Source organism: Neodiprion lecontei, chromosome 1 (assembly GCF_021901455.1).
Source record: "Neodiprion lecontei isolate iyNeoLeco1 chromosome 1, iyNeoLeco1.1, whole genome shotgun sequence".
Taxonomy (NCBI): Eukaryota; Metazoa; Arthropoda; class Insecta; order Hymenoptera; family Diprionidae; genus Neodiprion; species Neodiprion lecontei.
This window is the reverse complement of record NC_060260.1, coordinates 20,616,494-20,638,951: the sequence shown is the minus strand read 5'-3', so window position 1 is coordinate 20,638,951 and position 22,458 is coordinate 20,616,494. Positions and strand designations below refer to the sequence as shown.

The 22,458-nt window shown below is 36.9% G+C and overlaps 1 protein-coding gene across 1 annotated transcript; it reads left to right on the top strand.

Annotated features, from left to right (window-relative positions):
* The first annotated feature begins 16,978 nt into the window (after positions 1-16,978).
* LOC124296595 lies at positions 16,979-22,115 on the top strand. The gene is made up of 5 exons (XM_046746632.1): positions 16,979-17,238; positions 21,217-21,464; positions 21,545-21,613; positions 21,680-21,760; positions 21,832-22,115. The coding sequence occupies exons 1-5, from the start codon at positions 16,979-16,981 to the stop codon at positions 22,113-22,115; spliced, it is 942 nt and encodes a 313-aa protein (XP_046602588.1).
* The last annotated feature ends 343 nt before the right edge of the window (positions 22,116-22,458 follow it).

The following is a 22,458-nucleotide window of genomic DNA, read 5'->3' as shown; positions in this document are numbered from 1 at the left end:
AGACGTTCAGCCCGGTTGTCAAATTCGACTCGATACGAATGATACTGGCGCTGGCCGCGTCAGAAGGATTGAAGCTACAACAGTTCGACATCAAGACAGCATTTCTAAATGGAAAGTTACAAGAAAGCATCTACATGACACAACCTCAAGGCTACGAAGACGAGACGGGGCGAGTTTGCAAGCTAGAACGAAGTCTCTATGGGTTGAAACATTCATCGAGATGTTGGCATGAAAGATTCACAAGTTTCTTGAAGAAACATAACCTGAAACCGAGCGAGTCTGACCCGTGTGTATTCACGAGTGAACGAGACGAGACCTTAATACTTGCCATATATATCGATGGCGGACTGATAGCAGCATCTAACCCCGAATCCGTCGACAGATTGTTGATATCCTTAAGAAGAGAATTCGAGGTAACAATTAGCATATTAAGTTTGTTTTTAGGCTTGCAGATAGACGTAAAAGGGGACGGGTCCATAAACTTGCATCAGGCTGGATATGCAAAGAAGGTGATTGAGAGTTTCAACATGGGCAACGCCAACCCAGTGGCAATACCGGTAGACAAGCACCAGGAACTATGTGTTTCGGCTCATAGAGAGGACCACCAATCCGTTGATCAAGCGTTATACAGAGAAGCAGTCAGGAGCCTCATGTACTTAGCGATAGGCACCCACCCAGACATAGCGTTTGCCCTCCGTACCGTGAGTCAACATTTACAGAATCCAGATGAAATTCATTTGAATGCAGTTAATCGAATATTGAAATATCTCAAGGGAACTATTAGTTATGGATTAATATTTAAGAAAGGTACAAATTTAAGACTGATAGGTTATAGTGATGCGGATTACGCAGGCGATGTACAAACTAGAAGGTCAACAACTGGCTATACCTTTATGTTAGACTCTAGCACAATTGCTTGGAATTCACAAAGACAGAGAGTAGTAGCACTCTCCACAACGGAAGCGGAGTATATAGTGGCAGCTCAGGCAATAAAGGAACTAATCTGGCTAGAAAGGTTGTACAAGGAGATAGTGGGAGAACGCCAAAGAAAACCAATATTATACATGGACAACCAAAGTGCAATTAAATTGTTAAGAAATTCAGAATTTCACAAGCGCACTAAACATATCGATATAAGGTACCATTTTGCCAGAGAAAAAATACAGGCAGGACTATTTCAATTGGAATATGTTCCGACGTTAGACCAGTACGCTGATATACTAACAAAACCACTTCCACGTGATAGATTCATATATTTAAGAAACAAGTTAAGTATCCAACTTGTACAAGAACAAAAAATTAACAATAATTAGCAAGTAACGAATTTTTATTGAGTGGGAGTGTTGAAGATATTATATGTACAATAAAAGACTCGAATAATACCGCCAAAAAGGGAACCTAGAACTAAGAAGATTGACGCCTCTGTCGGCACCCCCGCCTCTAACTTACGTATACGTACAACAGTTATGAGCAAGTTCTTCGGATCATATAAAAAGACTCTTATGTTAATCAATAAATATCGTCTCAATCAACAATCGTATATTAATTAACCCGATAATAACAACAGAAACGAGGCAGTGGGCGCTCGGACACGGTCGCGAGCGAAGTAGTTATAACCACGTGATCTTTGAATCATTTTTTGTTTGTTCAATTTAATAAAATCATTTGCTCATCTCGATTAATTTGATCTTCACGATCATTACTCCTTTCTCTCCCGGTCCCTACATATATTTTGTATGTTTCTTGACCCGCTTCCTGCTTTCTCTACTCGTATAGCCACGACAACTATACTCGACAATTGGTTCACACTCAAGACTCTTATCACACAGTTTAAAATAACACCACTATTCATATCCGAAACTAAAGTGGGAATCTGTACGATCCCCTGGAAACACATTGTTAATGTATTCAGAATAAAATTCATCGCCGACCCCGTAAAAATTCTAGTTTGCACGAACAAAATTATCTTACCACCTCACACGGAACAATTGGCTATTATCGAAGAAGCTCATACTTCAGGAATAGGTGGTACCAGAGATGAGTAGGGAGATCTCCAACGCTCGGCTTTTCGTGATACCAGCTAGATTGGAGCGTCGACGTGACACCTAGGCGGCCACGCACCGAAGGTGGCCCATTTCCGACCTGACACCTAGGCGGCCATGCACCGAAGGTGGCCCACAATCGTGTATATATAGATATACTCGGTCGCTCGAGCAAGTGGTTGCCAATCGCATCCTTGTCCCCGCTCGCACAGATGTTTCCTGGAATGCAAGAATTGGGATTTTTCTTGTTTCAATTATGAATGTCAGTGAATAAAAGAATCTCCAGATTTGATAAATTTTGGATTCAATTAGCGGACGCTGAACCAAAATAATTAACCATTCCCAGCCCGAATACTTATTTTTTTTTTTTAATAAATATTATTTTTTTATTGATATGAAAATATGTGACGCCTGGTGTTCTCCAATATTTGTACACGCAGTCTATGTAAAACTATACGAAGCCATCTCGATAACATTTATGCAAAATGTGCAATGGGCAAGTGGTTGGGGGAAAGTATTTTTTTCTCGAACTGAATCTTCCAAAGAATCATCAGCGAATTCCGAGCAAGCTCCGTAAACATATCAAGCAAACAGACGTACACGGACGTAGCTGTAGCGCAGCTGAGTGGATACCACATGAGGGTGGGGTATTGCGGGACACGGGTTCGATCCTGGGTCGCTTTTTATTTTTTTATTTTCTTTTTTATTTACTTATTTTTTTCTTTTAGAAGAGAACAAATAATTGAAACAATAAAATACCGAGAGTGAATCGATTTGTTCCCCGTTTTTGGCGCCTCTTTCTTTTACTTAATCCCCGCCCCTTTTTCATTACGGGTAACTCAGAAGAGAGAAAATAAATGAAAGTGAGAGTGGACCGACTTTTTTTTTCCTTACATTTTTTCTTATTTCATATTCTTGCTTAATCCCGCTTTCTTTTTTGTGTTTTTAATAACCGAGAAGAGAAAAAAAGAATGAAAAAAAAAACAATTCCGAGAGTGTGTAGATTTTTTTCCATTTTTTTTTTTTCCGTTTCGTTATTTGGTCACCCGGATGAGAAAAAATCTGGATTTCACAGAACGTCAATAAGAAAAGTGTTGAAAGAATTCTGTGAATCATACTTTTGTTGATTGTTTAGCCGAGTGCACTATAATTGGAATGAAATTAATAATATTCCAAACTATTCTTGAATCAGGATAATAAGCATGAACATTTAACTTGATATTCAGCAAGAAAAATTAATGCACTCGTTTTCGGGGGGCACCACGAGAAGGCAATCAACACCACCCCCCGTTCCCGTATTTAAATTTTTGGGTTAAATATAGAAACATTACGTATAGAGCCAGTGATTCGCCAGTTAAATTATTATAGCATGTAAACTAGCTAGCCATTAGGGCTATATGCCATTTTCCGATATTCAACCAAAAAATTTATATACGGGTTGAAGCGCAGCTCGCAGAGCCTCTGTTAATTGCCAGGTACGATTTCAAACCAAAAAAAAGGAAATACATGAAGCGCAGCTCATAGAGCCTCTGGCAATCGGCAGGTACGACTTCAAACCAAAAAAAAAGGAAATACATGAAGCGCAGCTCATAGAGCCTCTGGCAATCGCCAAGTACGACTTCAAAAAAAGGAAATACATGAAGCGCAGTTCATAGAGCCTCTGGCAATCGCCAGGTACGACTTCAATAAGAGAATACTCAAGCGCAACTCACTGAGCCTCCCCGGGTACGTCTTCACAACAGAAAGTGTCATGAAGCGCAGCTATGGAGCCTCCGGTTGACGTCAGGGTACATCTTCGCATTAAGAGCTTTCGATTTAATTTAAATACCTTTAATTTTTTGTAACTTACTGTTCAGCTTGTGTATAGTACGAGATGATCCTACTGCCCGATTGTTGAATGTAGTCTGAGCGAAAACCTTCACTTTGACCATAAAGCGTAGAAGCTCTATGCGATGCTGAGGGCATTCATCACCTTCGTGAAACCAGTCAGGATACAATCTGGCAGTATCTGTAATAATATCATCTATAAGATTGATCAAAAGACCTTCGCAAGCCCAGTGCGTCTTCCACAATCGATAAAAAGCTTCGAGTTGCGATCTGACGATGCTTTCGAACTTGTCTGTGGGCCGGCTCAGATATGACACCGATGGCGCATCAGCGTCAGCATGTTCATATTCCCGAAGTTCAGTATACACCTCATTCGGCGATGACGCTTCCATCGGAGTTTTAAGGGTTTCAAAACGACATCGATCGCACGGAAATTTGCGCAGGTTGCGCTGAGCTACGTAACCAGCAAAATAATTGATTGCACAAAGTTCGTAGCTCGGTAACTTCGTTTCTTTCGACGTCTCCGCATTCGCCATTTCTGTTTCCTGCTCTTGCCTCAGAGCAGCCCCCTGCAACTTAGATCGAGCGAAAAAGTAAAAAGAGTAACCTAGTATGTCACATAATTTTAGTTCTTATTGAAGGCGCTAGTAGTGCAGTTGCACGGGTTGCACTCTGTAAAGGCCGTAAAGGTAATCGCGCAAACCCACTGATATATATCGCAAACCGCGCAACTGTACTACTAACGCTCTCTACCGAGTGTGACAACATAGACTCGTTTTCTGAAAAACTGAGTTGCAGGGAGCTGCCTCAGAGCTTCCACAGCATTTTCAACTTCTGCCGTATCCTCGTCGAATTCGTGTTCGGTGGGATCCGCAGGCATACTCTCTGGCGTATCGAAAGCCCGAGCTACCATCGTGCAGGGTTCTATCAAAGCAACGGCGTCAGGACATTGTACATTTCCTCTGCTGCCGCTGCCGATGTATCCGGTAGAAAGGATGTGTCTCAGAGACAAGCGAACCATCCGAGCCGTGGGATTTGGGTTGTGACCACCTCGCTGGCGAAATTTCGAGAAGAGGTGTTCGACGGAATCTTGGTTGCACAGTCCGGCTGCTAACTCGAATCCGGGATACTTCTCTTTTATCGTCGTATACGTAAGTAGAATAGCTCTTACTGTCAGAGGCAGACCTCTCAGACAAGGCACCTTTTTCATTACCGGTGGTTGCGAAGTATTTTCAGCCGTCCCCTTTCTCCTTGGGTCAGCAATCGTCCATTCCGAAGAAAACTTCACGAACTCTGTCAGCGTTTCCTCGATCTCGGGATTCTTGTCGGCAAGCGGACGCTTATCAGGATTTCGGCACAAAAGCTCATAGGCATTGCATGAATCGATGACTTTATTCATACGCTCAGCAAAAGCTGCGCTAGCCTGCCACGTTTCCGTGTTGAGCCCGTGCGGATCCTTGCCTGCAGTTGTTATTGCCGCTGTAAAACGGCGGCTCAAAATTTGAAAAGCACGCTTAACGTTCATCGCCTGAAAGGACGATGGAAACAAGTGCGCCTCGGAGATGTGAGAGAGTAGATTCGAGGTAGTACTGCAGTTATCGTATCTCCAAGTTTTTACAAAATCTTCGTACGAAGCGATAATCTGACCCCTCCAGTACAGTATTTTGTGTGTTCGCAACGTGCTCAAAAGACGTTTTATCAAATGAGGAAAGTCGAATGACGCAAAGTAATTTCGGCCACCGCTCATAAAGCACGGACTCTCCTCTGACACTTTTAAACAAGAATTGAACAATTTTTGGTTCGAGGGACCCTGATCACATGTCACGAGGTGAACTACGGCTCCAGCTTCATGCAATCGACGGAGGCATTCATCGACCAAGGTATGAATCTCCTCGGCCTTCATGCCAGTCCCGGGAAGAAAATACGCGAGTTGTTGACGCCATGATTGATTTGCGTTCAAACTGTCGACGCAAAAAACGAAGACGTAGCGCGCGCGTTCATCCCTTCGACCGAGTGGGCCGAGATCAACCAGACCTTCGATGCAATCGAATTTCTCCGAATATTCTTCAAATTGTTTGATTGTCATCTCGTCCCATTTTAGAGCGCATACCCTATTTTCGATAGGCAACTCTTCAATTTTGACTTTCAACTTCTGGAATATGAAATCGCAGAAGCCGGGTTTTATGTCAACCTCCGAGATCCAATTGCGCACGGTACTTTCCGCCGGAAACATGCATCCTGCATCTCTCAAACGCGTATACGCAGACGCTGAGTAATAAAAAAGCTGCTTTGCAAGATCTTTTTCTTCCTCCGAGTAAGGAGCATTTTTCCGGTGCAATTGGAGCTTCATCATCGTTCTTGCTGCCGGCCGCAAACTCTTTTGCTGATCAAGAAAACTATCGAGGGACAATTTTTTTCTCTCCACACGTGCACCTGTCCTCAAAGCTCGTTTCAGCTTCTGACGGAGTTGTCGAATCGTTTTCGTCTTCGATGCATTTTCTCGTATCAAAGCGGCATTTTGTTTACGCAGATGACGCAACACTTTTGCATGAAGTGACAGATCACCCACACATGACATGTGTCCCTCAGGCGTCTGACATGCAGGGTTACTATCATCGGGTTGCGGTTCTACGCTCATCCACGTGCAATTTTCGTCATCCGAATCAGCAAAGCTCACCACTGTCTTCCTATACTTACGCACATGCTCCGAAACGTGCAAATCTTCTTCACCTACGCCCGTAGGCACACACGCCGATGCCGACGAGTGAACCGTATCAAAGGCGGACTCACCTGTGCTTTGTACCTCTACAGAGTCACAAGGCATAACAAGCACCGTTTCCGTCAAACCCGAGGAAACGGTACCCGCCGGTATGACAGAGTGGTTCGCCGCAAACGCGGAAATGAACGGCACCGGTTCATCGGCAGAATCGTTGAGAATCAACGACTCGAACTCGACCGGGTGCGGCATTGCAAGAGAAATTGCATCACTTACCATTGTACGGACTGCGCAATCATCCACTGGACCTTCCACATATGTGGATGAAGGTCGGACTTCCGGGTTGGCCTTCGAATCGTCAACACTCTCGAGAAACATAAGAGGAATCGCCTGTTGCGAAAGTCTGTTGCCAATGAAGTACATCGGGCCGAAATGCTCCCGGCATAACCCCCACGTCCGTAATGTTTCCGGTGATAAAGTCAGCAAGTACTTATTGCCTGCGATTTCGGAAAAAATGTACCTGCATTAACAAGTGACTCATCTGCGCCAAACCGCGCCGTGTGAATATATTGACTTTGAAACTCGATAGAAGAATTTGTTTTCCTACCAAAAGTGAGTTTTGGTGATAATTTTGAGTACTTTGAGATAAGGTAAAAATCAGTAAAAAAAAAAACATTCTGCAGATGCGAAGAACATTTTTTGCTGTCATCGTAAAGTGAAAAAGTTTGAAATCAATCGTTTAAAAAAATGTTGTTCAGAAAACCTTCAGAAAACTTTATTTCTTCTACTATGAAATTAATGTAAATATATTTGCAAGCAAGTGCAATGATTTTTTTTTTAATTGTCTCTTTGCGAAAATTTCTGTTTTCGAGAATTCATATAGGTTTAATTTCTGATCGTTTAATACCCCGCATACTTCTTAGATGCAACACGGAATATTTCTCCTAACATGTATCAAAAATTCACCCTTCACGATTTTACCAAAATTATAAAAATTGAATTTAAAATGGAGTGAAAATTCTGAACAATTTCATACATGTTTAGAGAAAAGAACAAATTCATTCTATAATATAAGAAAGGAACATGAACGGAAATTTGTTCAACAATTTTTTTACAAGTTTTTTGCATTATCAAGAAACACGGCATACGTTTCTCGGCAGACGTCTGCCACAGGGCAGACGTTTCTCATGATGCATGAAAGCACTCATTTTTCATTTAGGAAATGAAATTTAAAAAAAAAAAATTTGTATGCTTGATAGAATCGAAAAAAAATAAAAAAAAATTTTTTTAAAAAATTAAGAAATAAATATACCAAGCATTCTTCAGTACATCCTTTTTCGCATAGCGTTAGTTATTTTGGATTTCACTGTTCTCCGAGATTCTTGCACTTTTCCATTTCGAGAAAAAATGCGAATAATTACAATGCAACACTTACCGGTATTTTTTACCCACGCATCAAGGCGGCAATCTCCTGCCACAGGAAATCTGTATAGTTTTGTTCCCGTAAATTTAGAATTCTTACAACCACGGTAAGCGCAGAGATCGCGCGCACGTTGCGGTTTGTTTTTATCCATTTTTGTATGTTTTTCGACGCAGCAAAGCACATACAGAAGTCACTCCCTTATTACGAGATTACGATGTTGAGCATTCGTAACACGAGTTGCGACTGACGATCGAAAAATTGCTAGCTAGATTTGGGGGAAGCCGTGATCGCATACAATGTAATACATTGTAAACTTCGTCGTTTCGGGATATATTTTGAGATATACATGCAAATTTTCTCATAAATAATTGAATCGAGAGTCGACCGGCGAAGTCGAAGTATAATGCAAAAAACAATAAACCGAGTCGATTGTGATAAAAAAAAAAATCAATGAGCTTTCAATTTTTGGATCCAACATTTTCGGTGGGTAAACGACCAAAGGGGGGTATATTAGGGTGCTTTTTTTCGACTATTTTTTTCTTCGGTCCCATCAGGAAATTTTTTTGGAAAGACAAAAAAAAAATTCCCTGAAAGTTTGAGCCGTTCATATTAATATTAAGTCCTAGACCAAGGCGTGTAAAGATTTCCCATTGAAAATACACGGAAACTCGGATTTTTTATCTTTAAATTTCTGTAGCTCAGCGGCATTTAATGGCATTGCTTTGACCATAGACAAGTATTTCTCAGAATTAAACGCTCTACAAAAGTGCCCATTGCGGAAAAGTCGTAACTCACACCGGCGTGGTAGTACGGGCCACTAAACCTGATTTTTCCATGAAATTCGCGTTTTTTCGCATTTATCTCGTAAACGACAAGAGATACAGAAAATTATTATTAAAAAACAATACATGTGTTTTTAGTAATCTCTATTTTCCATTACTGTCAGAACTTATCCTCATTAAAAAAACATACGCCCATTTTATATCAGTCTTGACGAGTATTTCTTAAGAATTTTGAAAGATGCGAGATCGGAACGACAAAATTATTTCAGTAGCAACAATGTATGGACCCCTCCCCTTTTCTGATATAGGCAGCCAGTTAAGAGGCTTCACAGTGTTCAGTTTAGTGCCAGCTCTCGAGGTATCAAGATGGTAAGTAAATAACATAATTATTTTACATGTATGGAAAAACCGGCAGGTTTGACGCTCGTCTATTTACTTAGATTAAGAAGAGAAATAAAGGGAAGGACCTGTAGTTGTATTTTATACTTTATTTAATTTTCCTTGAATTGGCAAACGTTTTTATTTTTGATTGTATAGGAAGATGTGTGGGGAATTCCCTTCTAATGCCCAAGAATATAGTACACATTTTCGATTATTTTTTCTTTTTTTTCTTTTGGGAAAAAATTTTCCTCAATTTCCAAATATCCTTAATTTTTTGATATTCAAATCGATTCTTAACAATTTTGCGCACAGGTGGGATTTTTTAAATAATTTTTTCCGTAATCCTGAAGATATTTCCTATCGGAGACCACTGTCAATAGGCAAGATTCCGGAAATCATAAAATTCCCTTTTTTTCTGATTAAAAAGAAAATCACTGACCAATAAGGCCACTAAAAGCTCGAAATGAAAATCTGAAAAAATTAGAGATGGTTTTTTATATTCGAAGCCATTAACGTAAAAAATCCGTTTAACGACCATCCTAATAGATATATATTGTATATGGGGCATTCCACGTCAAATTTACAACCCATGCACCTCACCCTCTTCGATTTTGATCATTGTATGATGTTGCAACCACGATTTCAACCGACTTAAAACAGTGTCGGAATTTTTTGCAGATTTCTTTAGCCACCACTGAAATGGAAAAAAACTGAAAAACCAATTCCGAAAACGCTTCTTTTAAAATTCTGAAAAAATTCACACTGATTTTATAATTAAAAATATGATTTGTAAGCACGACACGATAATGGGATCGTATTTTAAATCATAAAATCAGTGTGAATTTGTTCAGATTTTTAAAAATGTCGTTCTCGAAATTGGTTTTCCGTTTTTTTTTAAATTTCACCAGTGGCTAAAAAAATCTGAAAAAAATTCCGAGACCCTTGTGGGTCGGTTGCAAGATCCTACTAACAAATTATCAAAATGAGAGGAGGTGAGGTACATTGGTTGCAATTTGATGTGGAATGCCCCATAGATATTAGATTGGTCGTTAAATTGCTTTTTGGCAATTTCAATGTTAGATTGTCGTAGATCGGCTTTAACTATATAAAAAAAAAATTTTTAATCTCTTTCAGATTTTTATTTTGAGCGAAGAAAATTACGGGCCAGCAGGGTCACTAAGGGCTCAGAATAAAAATTTTTGAAAATTAGAGATTTAAAAAAAATATATTTCAAGCTGATCTACGACCATCCAACATTGAAATTCCAAAAAAAGCCATCTAACGACCACCCTTGTGTACATAGTAAAACGAAAGTCATTTTCAGACGAACGGTAAAATCGCTAACCCGCGTACGCAAAATCGTAAGAGTTGAGAAAGAATATCCTGTATCAACATTTCAGTATGCGTTGTCGATTAGCATTTTAATCGTTCATAGGACGAAACAATGGCAGTCGTAATAAACTGAATGCTGCAAACAGAATTATCGCATATTCCTTGTCTTATGTACAGACGAATCCTCTTGACAATTTGGCGACGGAGATGGAGACGTTAAATCAGATCGTCAACCAGGACGAAATGTGAGTACGCGCACAAATCGCTTTGGAAATCCCGAATCAGCGTTTGTTGGTAACCGTTCAACAATCATGTCATCAAATATTCACATCGGAATCTAATAAATTGTAGGAGATGCATTTTTTTTAAACAAAAAAAAATATTTCCTGAACAACGCTTCCGACAATTTGTTACATACCAATTTCAATTTTTCTAACACGCCGATTGAAGCATTTCGAACAATCTATCGTTTCGGATTGTAGATACGACTTTTGTTTCCATAAATAAAAAAATGTTAAGGCCTCTATGCAGAGCCCCCTTCCTCAATAACAATTGACCCGACATGTTCGCATCCCGACTTATTCCGGTCTTATTCCCTACACCCCATCTGTACAAAGAATATTTTATTCATTGCAGGATGGATGAAAGTACAACGCCTCGACCTGGTGTTGCCTCGGACCGCGCGGAGGTCCCAAAAACTCCGAATCGTAAGTACTTGTGTGATGCATGCGGTGCGCTTTTTTACTCACCATTTCAATATCGGCATTCCAAACATACAGTGGAGCCTTACACATAGCTTACACAGACAATGCTGGAGAAGGTTGTAAGTTTTCCATTCGGTATTGCGAAAGAGTAAGAGGTATAGCAAGTCCTGCTCGCGGATGGATACTTTATGCAATTTGCATATTTAGATTGTTTTTTTAATAAAAAGAATACACTTATTTTGTTACCAACTTTAGTAAATCTTCGGCGAAATGTGTAGATTCAGTAAAAGAATCGTCAGAATGCAGTCGTGTAGGGTTGTGGACTCTAAAAAAAACATTGTACAGTCGCATAATTTGATTTAGATTTTACTTTTTAAGTCCAGAACTCTAGGCGGGCCCGATCTGGTGATTTTTTATGGAATCTTACGGAAAAGTGGTCTGTCTGGAGAAAACTATTTAAAAAAAATTGTTTCATGGAAAATAGAGTTTACAGGGCCGTCAAAATTATGATGCTAATGTTATTAAAAAGAAGATCGAAAACTACAACTTTTACTTTCAATTTTTTTTTTTACAAATACTTCAAAGAAAGTTGAAAAGAAATCGGGTCAAGTCGTATACGACCTTATATGGTTTTTTTTTTAATTTTCCACGCGGACCAGCGTAGATGATTGTAGTGGACTGCAATAGGTTACTCTCAGTTGTGTTGTTCTGCTTTTATAGCTACCCCGAACGAGAATAAGAAAAAAAAAAAAATTGGCGATGGTGGGACAAAAAAAAGGCCAGAAATCAAAAAGAAAAAACGTCCGCATCTGCGTCAGATACTCCACAATTATACAAGGTGGCCAGATCCACCTCCAACAAGCGGGACAAGCGAGTGTCTCGGAATCCGCGGTTCCGAAAGCAGACTGACGGTCCGTCGAAGCAAACGTCTTCGGACCCGCGGACGACGGAGGAACGAGCGTTGGCAGTAGTGGTCAACACTATACTCAATCGCATGTAACCAAAATTTCTGCAGTAAAAATAAAAACCATACAAAAAAGACTAATAATAATAATGATGATATTCCTGATAGTAATAAGAATAATAATAATATTGGGTAATGACAACATTTATTCTATTTTCTGACGTACGTTCGTTGATTGTTTGGCCAAGTGCACGTCTTCCTAGAGATTGTTCTGTTTGAAATGACAGCACAAGGAGTGGACATGGTGCATTCGACTCCATGTTGACCATTATCCCAACACAACCAGCTTTCGTGCGACATTATTTACATTGGTCACCCTTTCGAATAGAGCATACGCATTTTATTCGTGGTGCCTACTAAAGAATCCATAAAAAATTCAAGGATATTTTCAGAACATTTTCAGGGTATTCAATGATATTTAGGAAAAGTAGAAATCAACTGCAATGACAATTAATGATACGTCGGTGATTCTACTGATTCCAGACACAAGTCAGGGTCCTCGATATTTGATTCAAACTTTTATGGTAATACATTGTAAACTTCATCATTTCGGGATGTATTTCGAGATATACATGCACAATTTCTCATACATATTTGAATCGAGAGTCGACCGGCGAAGTCGAAGTATACTGCAAAAAACAATAAACCGAGAATATATATATATATATATTCTCTTCTAAGAGCACGCGAGGATTGATCAGCCGACACATGATTGCGAGAAAGATAGCTGAAATTTTTCTGATCCGGGTTACCAAATAACGAAACGGAAAAAAAAAAAATGGAAAAAAATCTACACACTCTCGGAATTGTTTTTTTTTCATTCTTTTTTTCTCTTCTCGGTTATCAAAAACACAAAAAAGAAAGCGGGATTAAGCAAGAATATGAAATAAGAAAAAATGTAAGGAAAAAAAAAGTCGGTCCACTCTCACTTTCATTTATTTTCTCTCTTCTGAGTTACCCGTAATGAAAAAGGGGCGGGGATTAAGTAAAAGAAAGAGGCGCCAAAAACGGGGAACAAATCGATTCACTCTCGGTATTTTATTGTTTCAATTATTTGTTCTCTTCTAAAAGAAAAAAATAAGTAAATAAAAAAGAAAATAAAAAAATAAAAAGCGACCCAGGATCGAACCCGTGTCCCGCAATACCCCACCCTCATGTGGTATCCACTCAGCTGCGCTACAGCTACGTCCGCGTACGTCTGTTTGCTTGATATGTTTACGGAGCTTGCTCGGAATTCGCTGATGATTCTTTGGAAGATTCAGTTCGAGAAAAAAATAATTTCCCCCAACCACTTGCCCATTGCACATTGTGCATAAATGTTATCGAGATGGCTTCGTATAGTTTTACATAGACTGCGTGTACAAATATTGGAGAACACCAGGCGTCACATATTTTCATATCAATAAAAAAATAATATTTATTAAAAAAAAAAAATAAGTATTCGGGCTGGGAATGGTTAATTATTTTGGTTCAGCGTCCGCTAATTGAATCCAAAATTTATCAAATCTGGAGATTCTTTTATTCACTGACATTCATAATTGAAACAAGAAAAATCCCAATTCTTGCATTCCAGGAAACATCTGTGCGAGCGGGGACAAGGATGCGATTGGCAACCACTTGCTCGAGCGACCGAGTATATCTATATATACACGATTGTGGGCCACCTTCGGTGCACGGCCGCCTAGGTGTCCGGTCGGAAATGGGCCACCTTCGGTGCGTGGCCGCCTAGGTGTCACGTCGACGCTCCAATCTAGCTGGTATCACGAAAAGCCGAGCGTTGGAGATCTCCCTACTCATCTCTGGTGGTACACCGGGACAGGGAGTAAGGGTGGACCAGACACATAAATACGCCCGCGCATAACCGCATACTCCATGCTTACGCATTCCCCCTACGCTTAACACAAAAAGGAGAAAAATTTTAAGCTTACGCTTCCCCCACTCCATGAAGATACATATCCAACCACCACAATTCCCCGCTAAAAGCCACCCGCTCACAATTAATAATCCTCATCAGCATTACGATTCAAACTACTACATCAACATTTCAATTTTGCAGATGAATCTCTTGGCAAACCAGGAAAAATTGGTCATGCTATTCACCGATAGATTTCAGATATGCGAACTTCAGAAATAAAACGAGCTGGTAATATTATTGTCGTAAAATGCAATAGAATCATGCCAGATTGGGTAAAGAGCGTGACCCGTCAGTTGTTATGGAACGACGATTTGCCACCAAGAATCTAATTATAGCGTATATACCGACTACATCGTTAGCGATATATACACCACCGTCAATCATTTCGATTACGGGAATCACCCGAATAGCATAATAATAATCAAAGTTTCAAATCAATGTTTTGATGATCAAAATTACAAGGTCAAGCAACACTTTGTGATCGACAATCTGGCAATCGAGATTCCTAATGACGATAATGATGAACTAATAAACTAAAACCATCACAATACCCATTGTCGGGTACATTATTAACCAATTCCATTATCACAAGGAATTTGCTGAACTCATAACCTTACCGAATTATTAATACTGACGCCAACACGTTGTAACATTACAGGGCTAAAGATGTACGTTATCGACATACAAGGACTTAGAGGGAAAAATAACGCCTTCCTGATTAAAGAAATCACCGTGAGAAGGTGCTGCTAAACCGCAATACATCATCTTATCCTCATCACAGAGACAAACGAGACTAACCTACCCGCGAAAATCCGAAGGACTAATCACTGGCTGACAGAGTACCTTCACGGCCTTTCCTGGGAAGCAGGATCAAACACTCGCGCTCAATTAGAGGAATTAGTAAGCTCACTGGACGCCGGGGAAACTGTATACGTTAAAGGCAAGGAGAAGGAGACCATACTGTGTGAATATTTCAACAAGATAATCAATCTAGAAGATTACGGATGCCCAGGTATATCGGACATAAAAAACTACGGAACCCCTTGCGATGAACATTCAAAATTGAACCCGGGCTTCAATTGCTCATATCAGAATACCGCAGCAATGATGTATTGGCTGAAAACAAAGTTCTGTGAACCGGCGCCTTGTAACCGATGGAAATCCAACCCAGACACCACTTTAAAAATACCTGTGACTGAGAACCCGGCAAAACAAGATCGAGCGTTCACCGCAAGAAAAGGGCTAGACGTCTTAGAACAAATAGTCGAAGCAATCAGGGAAATTAATTGCAATATCAAGGAAGACGAAGCCTAAAACGAGAACCACCCATCGCACAGAACACTGATAAAACATAGTGTCATCAAAATATCCTAACCTTTTCCCTAATCGCACATCCCCACCAGAGCAAAAGACAATTCTATCGAACACCAGAATGTTCATTAATTACAGTCGATTTTCTTTTACGACCACAGGAGATCGACATGAATCTCCAGCTAGCAATCCTGTTGAGAATGTAATTTCAGAATACTATATATATGCATACTATGTACTATGTATTACTATAGAGCCCAGTATGCGCAGTAGAGGTAAGGCGCATACGGCGCGTATTAGTATTAGTGAGATCGAGAATCGATGAGAGTCTGTACTGCTGCTGCTCCCTTCTTGTTCGTCGTCGACTCTCATGACACAATGTAGTCTTTATTAAATGAGTTTACCGTCAAAGTTATTGACTAATTGTTGGAGATAATTTGTTTTTACCGCGCGCGATCTCACCGCCTCTCTCAGCTCCTCTAGCACCCCCTTGCTTTCCCTTGGTCCTGCGCCTTTTTCCCCCCCTATATCATTTTTTTTGTAATCAAAACGCATCTTTATGTTCTCTAAATGAATTTGTTTCTTTCTCGTATATCCGAAGTGCAATCTATTTGTATCTGTGAAAAACCCAACACTAATTAAATTGTTCTTTATAAATAATAAATGAAAGAGAGTATTTATTTATTGAATCGATCCACAAAATCTAACATAGTAGCAGAGCGTGGTTATAAAAGTGAAATAAAGTGAAAATTTCCGTTTATCGTCATATAAACGTGGCTGATGCAAGCACATGGCGAGCCCAGTGGAGAAAAATTAGAGGCGCTGGAAAATCCAGAAGCATCCGATGAAAATAAGATAAAAGAAGCAAAGTTGAGATTAAAATTATTAAAGAAATTTGTCAAAGTCGCACGGAAGGTAATATTTTTGAAAAATTCGATATACGAAGAGAGTGACGACAAAATGACCGACGACGTGAAGATTTTTATTCCTACATTTGATGGCCAAGATTACGATATGTGGAAAAGAAGAATTGAAGTATATTTGGAAATGAAAGAATGCGACAGCGTGATCAAGGGAGAAAATCCTGGAGGCACAGGTGAGGCAGCCTGGAAAAAATTGGAAAAAAGGCCATGAATTATATATTTAGCTCTATTTCAAATAAGTAGTTGAAATTTGTTGTTGATGAGCCCACACCGAAGAAGGTAATTGAACGATTTGATAAAATGTATTTGAGAGAGTCCACTGCTCTACAAATTTGTATTAGAAATCAATTAGAGACTTTGAAACTTAATCAGTTTACCGAGTGTACAGACTTTTTCAATCAGTTTGAAAAATTAACAATTGAATTGAAAAATTCAGGGGCAACCCTTAGTGAAAAAGAAAAGTTAAATTATATGATTAGAAGCTTGGCTAGTGAAATGAGCCATGTGGGGGACATTATTGACGCATTAAAACCAGAAGATCAGACTGTAGACTTTGTGAAAAATAAAATAATTATGCATGAAAGGCAGAATAATAACAATGTGAAGAAAACCAATTCAAATGCATTCAAAGTTGAACGGAAAAATGAATTAATATGCTATGGATGTGGCCAAGCTGGTCATTATAAATCGGAATGCAGAACGTCGTCCTCAGGGAGAGGACGAGGACAACAGCGAGGAGGCGGAAATCGTCAAAATTGGCAACGTGGTCGATTTACCCAACCCAGCTGGAATCCACCGGCTGTATCAGGTCAAAGAGGAGTTCACCGAGGGACGCAACGAGGAGGTCAAAGAGGAGGCCGAGGAAGGTACCACAACGACAGCTACGAGCAACGAGAGTCAAATTCATTTTATGTACAAGTAGGCGAGAAGAATCAAGAATCCTATTTGTGTAAAGGTTGGAGATGGTCGAATTCTCGAAGCAACGAAAATTGGTAACATAATTTGTAATTTCAGGTTAGAAAACAGAACGAGTCAAGTAACAATAAATGATGTATATTATGTAAAAGAAATGGACAGAAATTTAATAAGCTATGGAAAAGTAACTGATAAAAATAAAATAGTATCCAAAGGTAATTTATCAAAAATTTATAATCAGAATAATCAATTAATTGCAGTAGCAAAGAAAGTAAATAACATGTTGGTTTTGGAAAGTACACTAGAAGTAAAATCTAATTTTAATTCGGAAAGAATATTGCACAATATGACAATGAAAGAAAAGTTACACAGAATGTTAGGTCATGTAAATTTCAAAAATTTGAACATTATGTGCAGAGAAAACATGTTGCTCAGTTTACCGTCTCATCTTGAAGATGATTATCCTAAATTTGGTACATGTATTAAGAATAAAATATACAATCTAAGTTTTGATAATAATAGAAAAAGAGCAAAAGATTTATTAGAAATTATTCATGCAGATTTGAATGGGCCACACAATATAACAGGTTTAAATGGTGAAAAATATTTTTTAACAATTATTGATGATTGAAGTAAAATAGTTATAGTTTATCCAATTAAATCAAAAGACCAAGCTTATGAATGTTTTGAAAAATATATCAATTTAGTTGAAAATATAACTGGAAAAAGAGTAAAACAAATAAGGTGTGATAATGGTCGAGAATTTTTTAATAATAAAATGTGTACTCTTGCTAAAGAAAAAGGAATATGGATAGAAACATGCCCACTAGGGTGGCGCAAAAAAACCGACTATTTTTTATTTCTGAGTCTCGCGTGAAAAAATGATAATTTTTTATGTTTCAAGAGCCTCCTCCAAAGGACAGCTCAAAAAAAAATTTTTAAGAGGTCGCTCCAAATTTTTTTAAATTTCAAAATCCATCGAAAATCGAATTTTTTTTTTTTTCTCGTTACGGTATAATTTTGTAGACAAACAAAAAATAAAATTCTGAAAGTTTCAATTCAAAATTTGAATTTTAAAAGGTCACTCAGAATTTTTCTTTATTTATTAGTGCATGACTTTGGATTTGTTTGAGCGACATTTTAATATTCAATTTAAAATTTCATACATTTTTTTTCTTTTATTTAATAATATAATTGACAAAAATTTTCCACGAGATGAACTGAAAATCAAACAAAATGAAAAGAAACATAATTTTTTTTTAACTCAATAATTTTACGTAAAGAGTAATATTACAATCAATAGTTTTTTCTTGATATCCCGTTTAATTATGATCAATTTAGTGGTAAACCATCCAAAATTACTTCTTTTCATTTCAGCCAGACAGAAATTCTTTTTACCGACGTAGCAAAGTTATTAGTTCATTTTTTAAACACCATTCTAGGTCAGCGCTTTTTTCACTTTATTTCCAAATACAGAACTTGTTTGTAAACAATTACTCCACGATTTTCTGTTTACTTTTTATCCTGTATAAAGAATCTAGTAGATAATCACATTTAAATATAAATTCTAATTTGTCAGTTCATGAGTTTTTTCAATATAACAGTGTTTGATGTCTTCGCTTTATAAAAAGGTATGTTTTATTATTATTTATATTGTTTCGGTCATCTTTTTGTGCTGACCTCAAAATAGTTCAATATATCTAGTTACTTTGTGAATATTTATATTTTTATTCAAAATTTGCAACTGAAATATATCTGTATTCTGTAAATAAGCCGGGGGCATATCATCGAGCTAGGTGGATGTCCAAAATAATTTATTGTTTGAAAATATATCTTTTCCGGGGTCAGTTTAAACTTTCTAAAGTAGTCTTGAAAGAACTCGAAGAATTTAATGCATTTGTAATTAACATATATCTGAAAGCCTGGTTTCTTTGCCAAATTCCTACGATCGCCCCAAGAATCGATTTACAGTTACTTAAAGATCTGGTGCAATACAAAAAAATAAATAAAAAATTGGGTTCTGCGGCATTAAAAAGTTTCTCAAGGCATTTGTGGTATATTAGTGACTATTTAATTGGATTGGGATTTTTTGATTCTGAAATTTCAATTGAAACAAAGATTAAAATGGTGTCTGCTTTAAAAACACAATCTGGACGGCAGCCATTAAATCGTATTCAAATTGAAGAAAAAGATATCGAAAATAAAGAAATTCACCATTTCGTAAATCAAAATACACGATATTTTTTCGAAGCTTTAAGCTTGGGTGACGATTTCCTCGAAACACATCCTGCGACCTGGAATTCAAATCAGTTTTACTTAAGAAGTTTAAGTACAGTTCGTGCATTACATTTAGTTAATGATATTGCTGAGCGTGGTGTTTCAATGATGCAGAAGTATCTACAATTTGTAAAAAATGAAGATGAGCTGCAAAGAGTATTACAAGTTATCGAAGAAAATCGAAAATTATATCCCAATGCCAATAAAGCAAATTTAATACGTACTTTAACAAAACAATAAATGATATTATTCTAAATAAAGTTAAAACCTTCAAAATTTAAGATTTGTTATCAAAAGTAACAACAAAGTTTATTTAAATATTGTTAAAATGTTGTAGTTGATTAAATAAAATTATTGAGTTAAAAAAAATCATGTTTCTTTGTATTTTGTTTGATTTTCAGTTCATCTCGTGGAAAATTTTTGTCAATTATATTATTAAATAAAAGAAAAAAAATGTATGAAATTTTAAATTGAATATTAAAATGTCGCTCAAACAAATCCAAAGTCATGCACTAATAAATAAAGAAAAATTCTGAGTGACCTTTTAAAATTCAAATTTTGAATTGAAACTTTCAGAATCTTATTTTTTGTTTGTCTACAAAATTATACCGTAACGAGAAAAAAAAAAAAAATTCGATTTTCGATGGATTTTGAAATTTAAAAAAATTTGGAGTGACCTCTTAAAAATTTTTTTTTGAGCTGTCCTTTGGAGGAGGCTCTTAAAACATAAAAAATTATCATTTTTTCACGCGAGACTCAGAAATAAAAAATAGTCGGTTTTTTTGCGCCACCCTAAATTTCCCACCTTATGTACATCAATTAAATGGAACTGCTGAGAGAATGAATAGGTCTATTATCGACACAGCAAGATGCTTATTAGAAGATGCAAATTTAAATAATAGATATTGGCCTGAAGTGGTTAAAACAGTTGCATATTTGAAAAATACAACATTAACTAATACTCTGGAAAGAAAAACACCTTATGAAATATTTTTTGGAGAAAAACCTGACATTAAAACTTTGAAATTATTAGGTAGTAAAGTCTTTATTAGAGTTCCAGAAGTAAAAAGGAAAAATAAATGGGATAGAAAAGCTGATATAGGTATATTGGTTGGTTATGAAAATAATGGCTATAGAGTAATAGTAGAAAATAAAGTAATAGTTGCAAGACATGTTGATATTGTTGAAGAAGATGTTAAATTAGTATGTTTTGATGGTAAAAATGAGCTTGCTGATACTTTAAACAATGATGAAGATGATCAAAATTTATCTGATAATGAAAATGAATATTTTGAAAGTGTTGGTATGAATGTTTTTCGAGCATCGAGAGTTTGCTGATGTGAACGCGCGCACGCGCTGATGTGTCAGTGTCGCTCTGATTTCATTCAGAAAAGAAATTCTGAATTTTCAAAAATTTGTGTTTTTAATTTATTAATGTTTTATTTTCAACAACCAATTATTAAAAAATGGTGAAGTTGTGTTATTTATGTAATAGAAAAGCATCAAGAGCTGACAATATTTCATTGCATCAGTAAGTGCAAATTATTTCTAATTTTTTTAATTAACAACTTCTTTATATTCAAAATAATATTTAAGTTTTAACAATTATAGATTTCCTAAAAATTTGGAGATTCGTATGAAGTGGCTAAATGCTTGTGGATTAACTATAAATGATGATGTAAGGAGAACGTGCATATGTTCCAGACATTTCAAAACTGATGATGTTTGTCAATCAAATGTTTTTGGAGCTGTTAAATCTTCTATAAAACGTAATGCAGTTCCTACACTTTATCTTACAAACCCACTCAGTCTTGATACGATTAATAAATCACCGCCAAACACACCATTGTCGGAACTATTTGAGGACAATGGAGTCTCGAATCAATCCTCGTCATTTTTTTCTGACAATAATATTGTCGACGACAATAATGTACTTAATATTTTGGAAAAAAGTAAAGAAATAATATTTATGTAAAAAACTAAAAAGATAGTACGAATAAAATATTTATTTATTATTTATACTATTTTTTAGGTTCAGATAAATATTTGGAACCAGACAGTATCGAATTTAAAACGTCAAATAATAGCAGTATTAATTTCGGTAAGGCTATTATAAGCATTTTATTAAAAGTTAATTTTAAAAAATTGTTAAATATTTTAATTTTAGATGACTTCTATAAACAATCTGATTCAAATGAATTTATGGAAAATGCAATCACAAATTCTGACAACGATGACAAAAATACTGGTAAGGATAGAGATTTATGTTATTTAATTATTTCTCCGAGAAATTTTATACTGTTTTATATTTGTTTTAAGTTCCAGATGAAAATACTTCTCCAAGTCAATGTCGAAAGCGTAGATTTTTCGAGCCCCGTCATGTGAGTGAAATATCGGAATTAGATTTTGCAACACCCAAAAGGGCTAACAGAACCATTTCTTTGATAAAAAATACTGATCAGAAAAGAAGAGAAAAAATAAGACAGCTACAGAGGCAAACAAGGAATCTCGAAAGAAAAATTAAATCTTTGAAAGATTTAGTAAATCATCTTAAGGAGAACCGTATGTTAACTGATGAAAGTGGTGATGCTCTGATGGTATAGTATATTCTAACTAATATAAATTGTATAAATATAAAATTGTATATATTTTACACAAATGTTATCGACGACGAATTTTATTCATAATATTGTTTATTGATATTTACATGATAGTGTGTTTATTATCTAAGATTTGAAACAATTGTATATATATTTTCTTTTAACTTTTATTGACGGGTTTCGGTACAATATTTTCATTAATATTAATTAATTCACTTATCAATAATTACACGTGACGTGTTTTTTTTTTTTTTTTCATTTTTAAATGGAAAGATCGCAAAATGGAAAAAAAGTCTCAAAGTTTTTCTTCGGTCATATACTTCATAATATTTCTTTCTACGTAGAG

Excerpts from the sequence above, each read along its gene's own strand:
- LOC124296595 (XM_046746632.1), top strand. The coding sequence starts at position 16,979 with ATGGATGTGGCCAAGCTGGTCATTATAAATCGGAATGCAGAACGTCGT. Across the intron at positions 21,465-21,544 it reads ACTTAATATTTTGGAAAAAA|GTTCAGATAAATATTTGGAA; the intron begins GTAAAGAAATAA and ends ACTATTTTTTAG. Across the intron at positions 21,614-21,679 it reads TAATAGCAGTATTAATTTCG|ATGACTTCTATAAACAATCT; the intron begins GTAAGGCTATTA and ends TTTTAATTTTAG.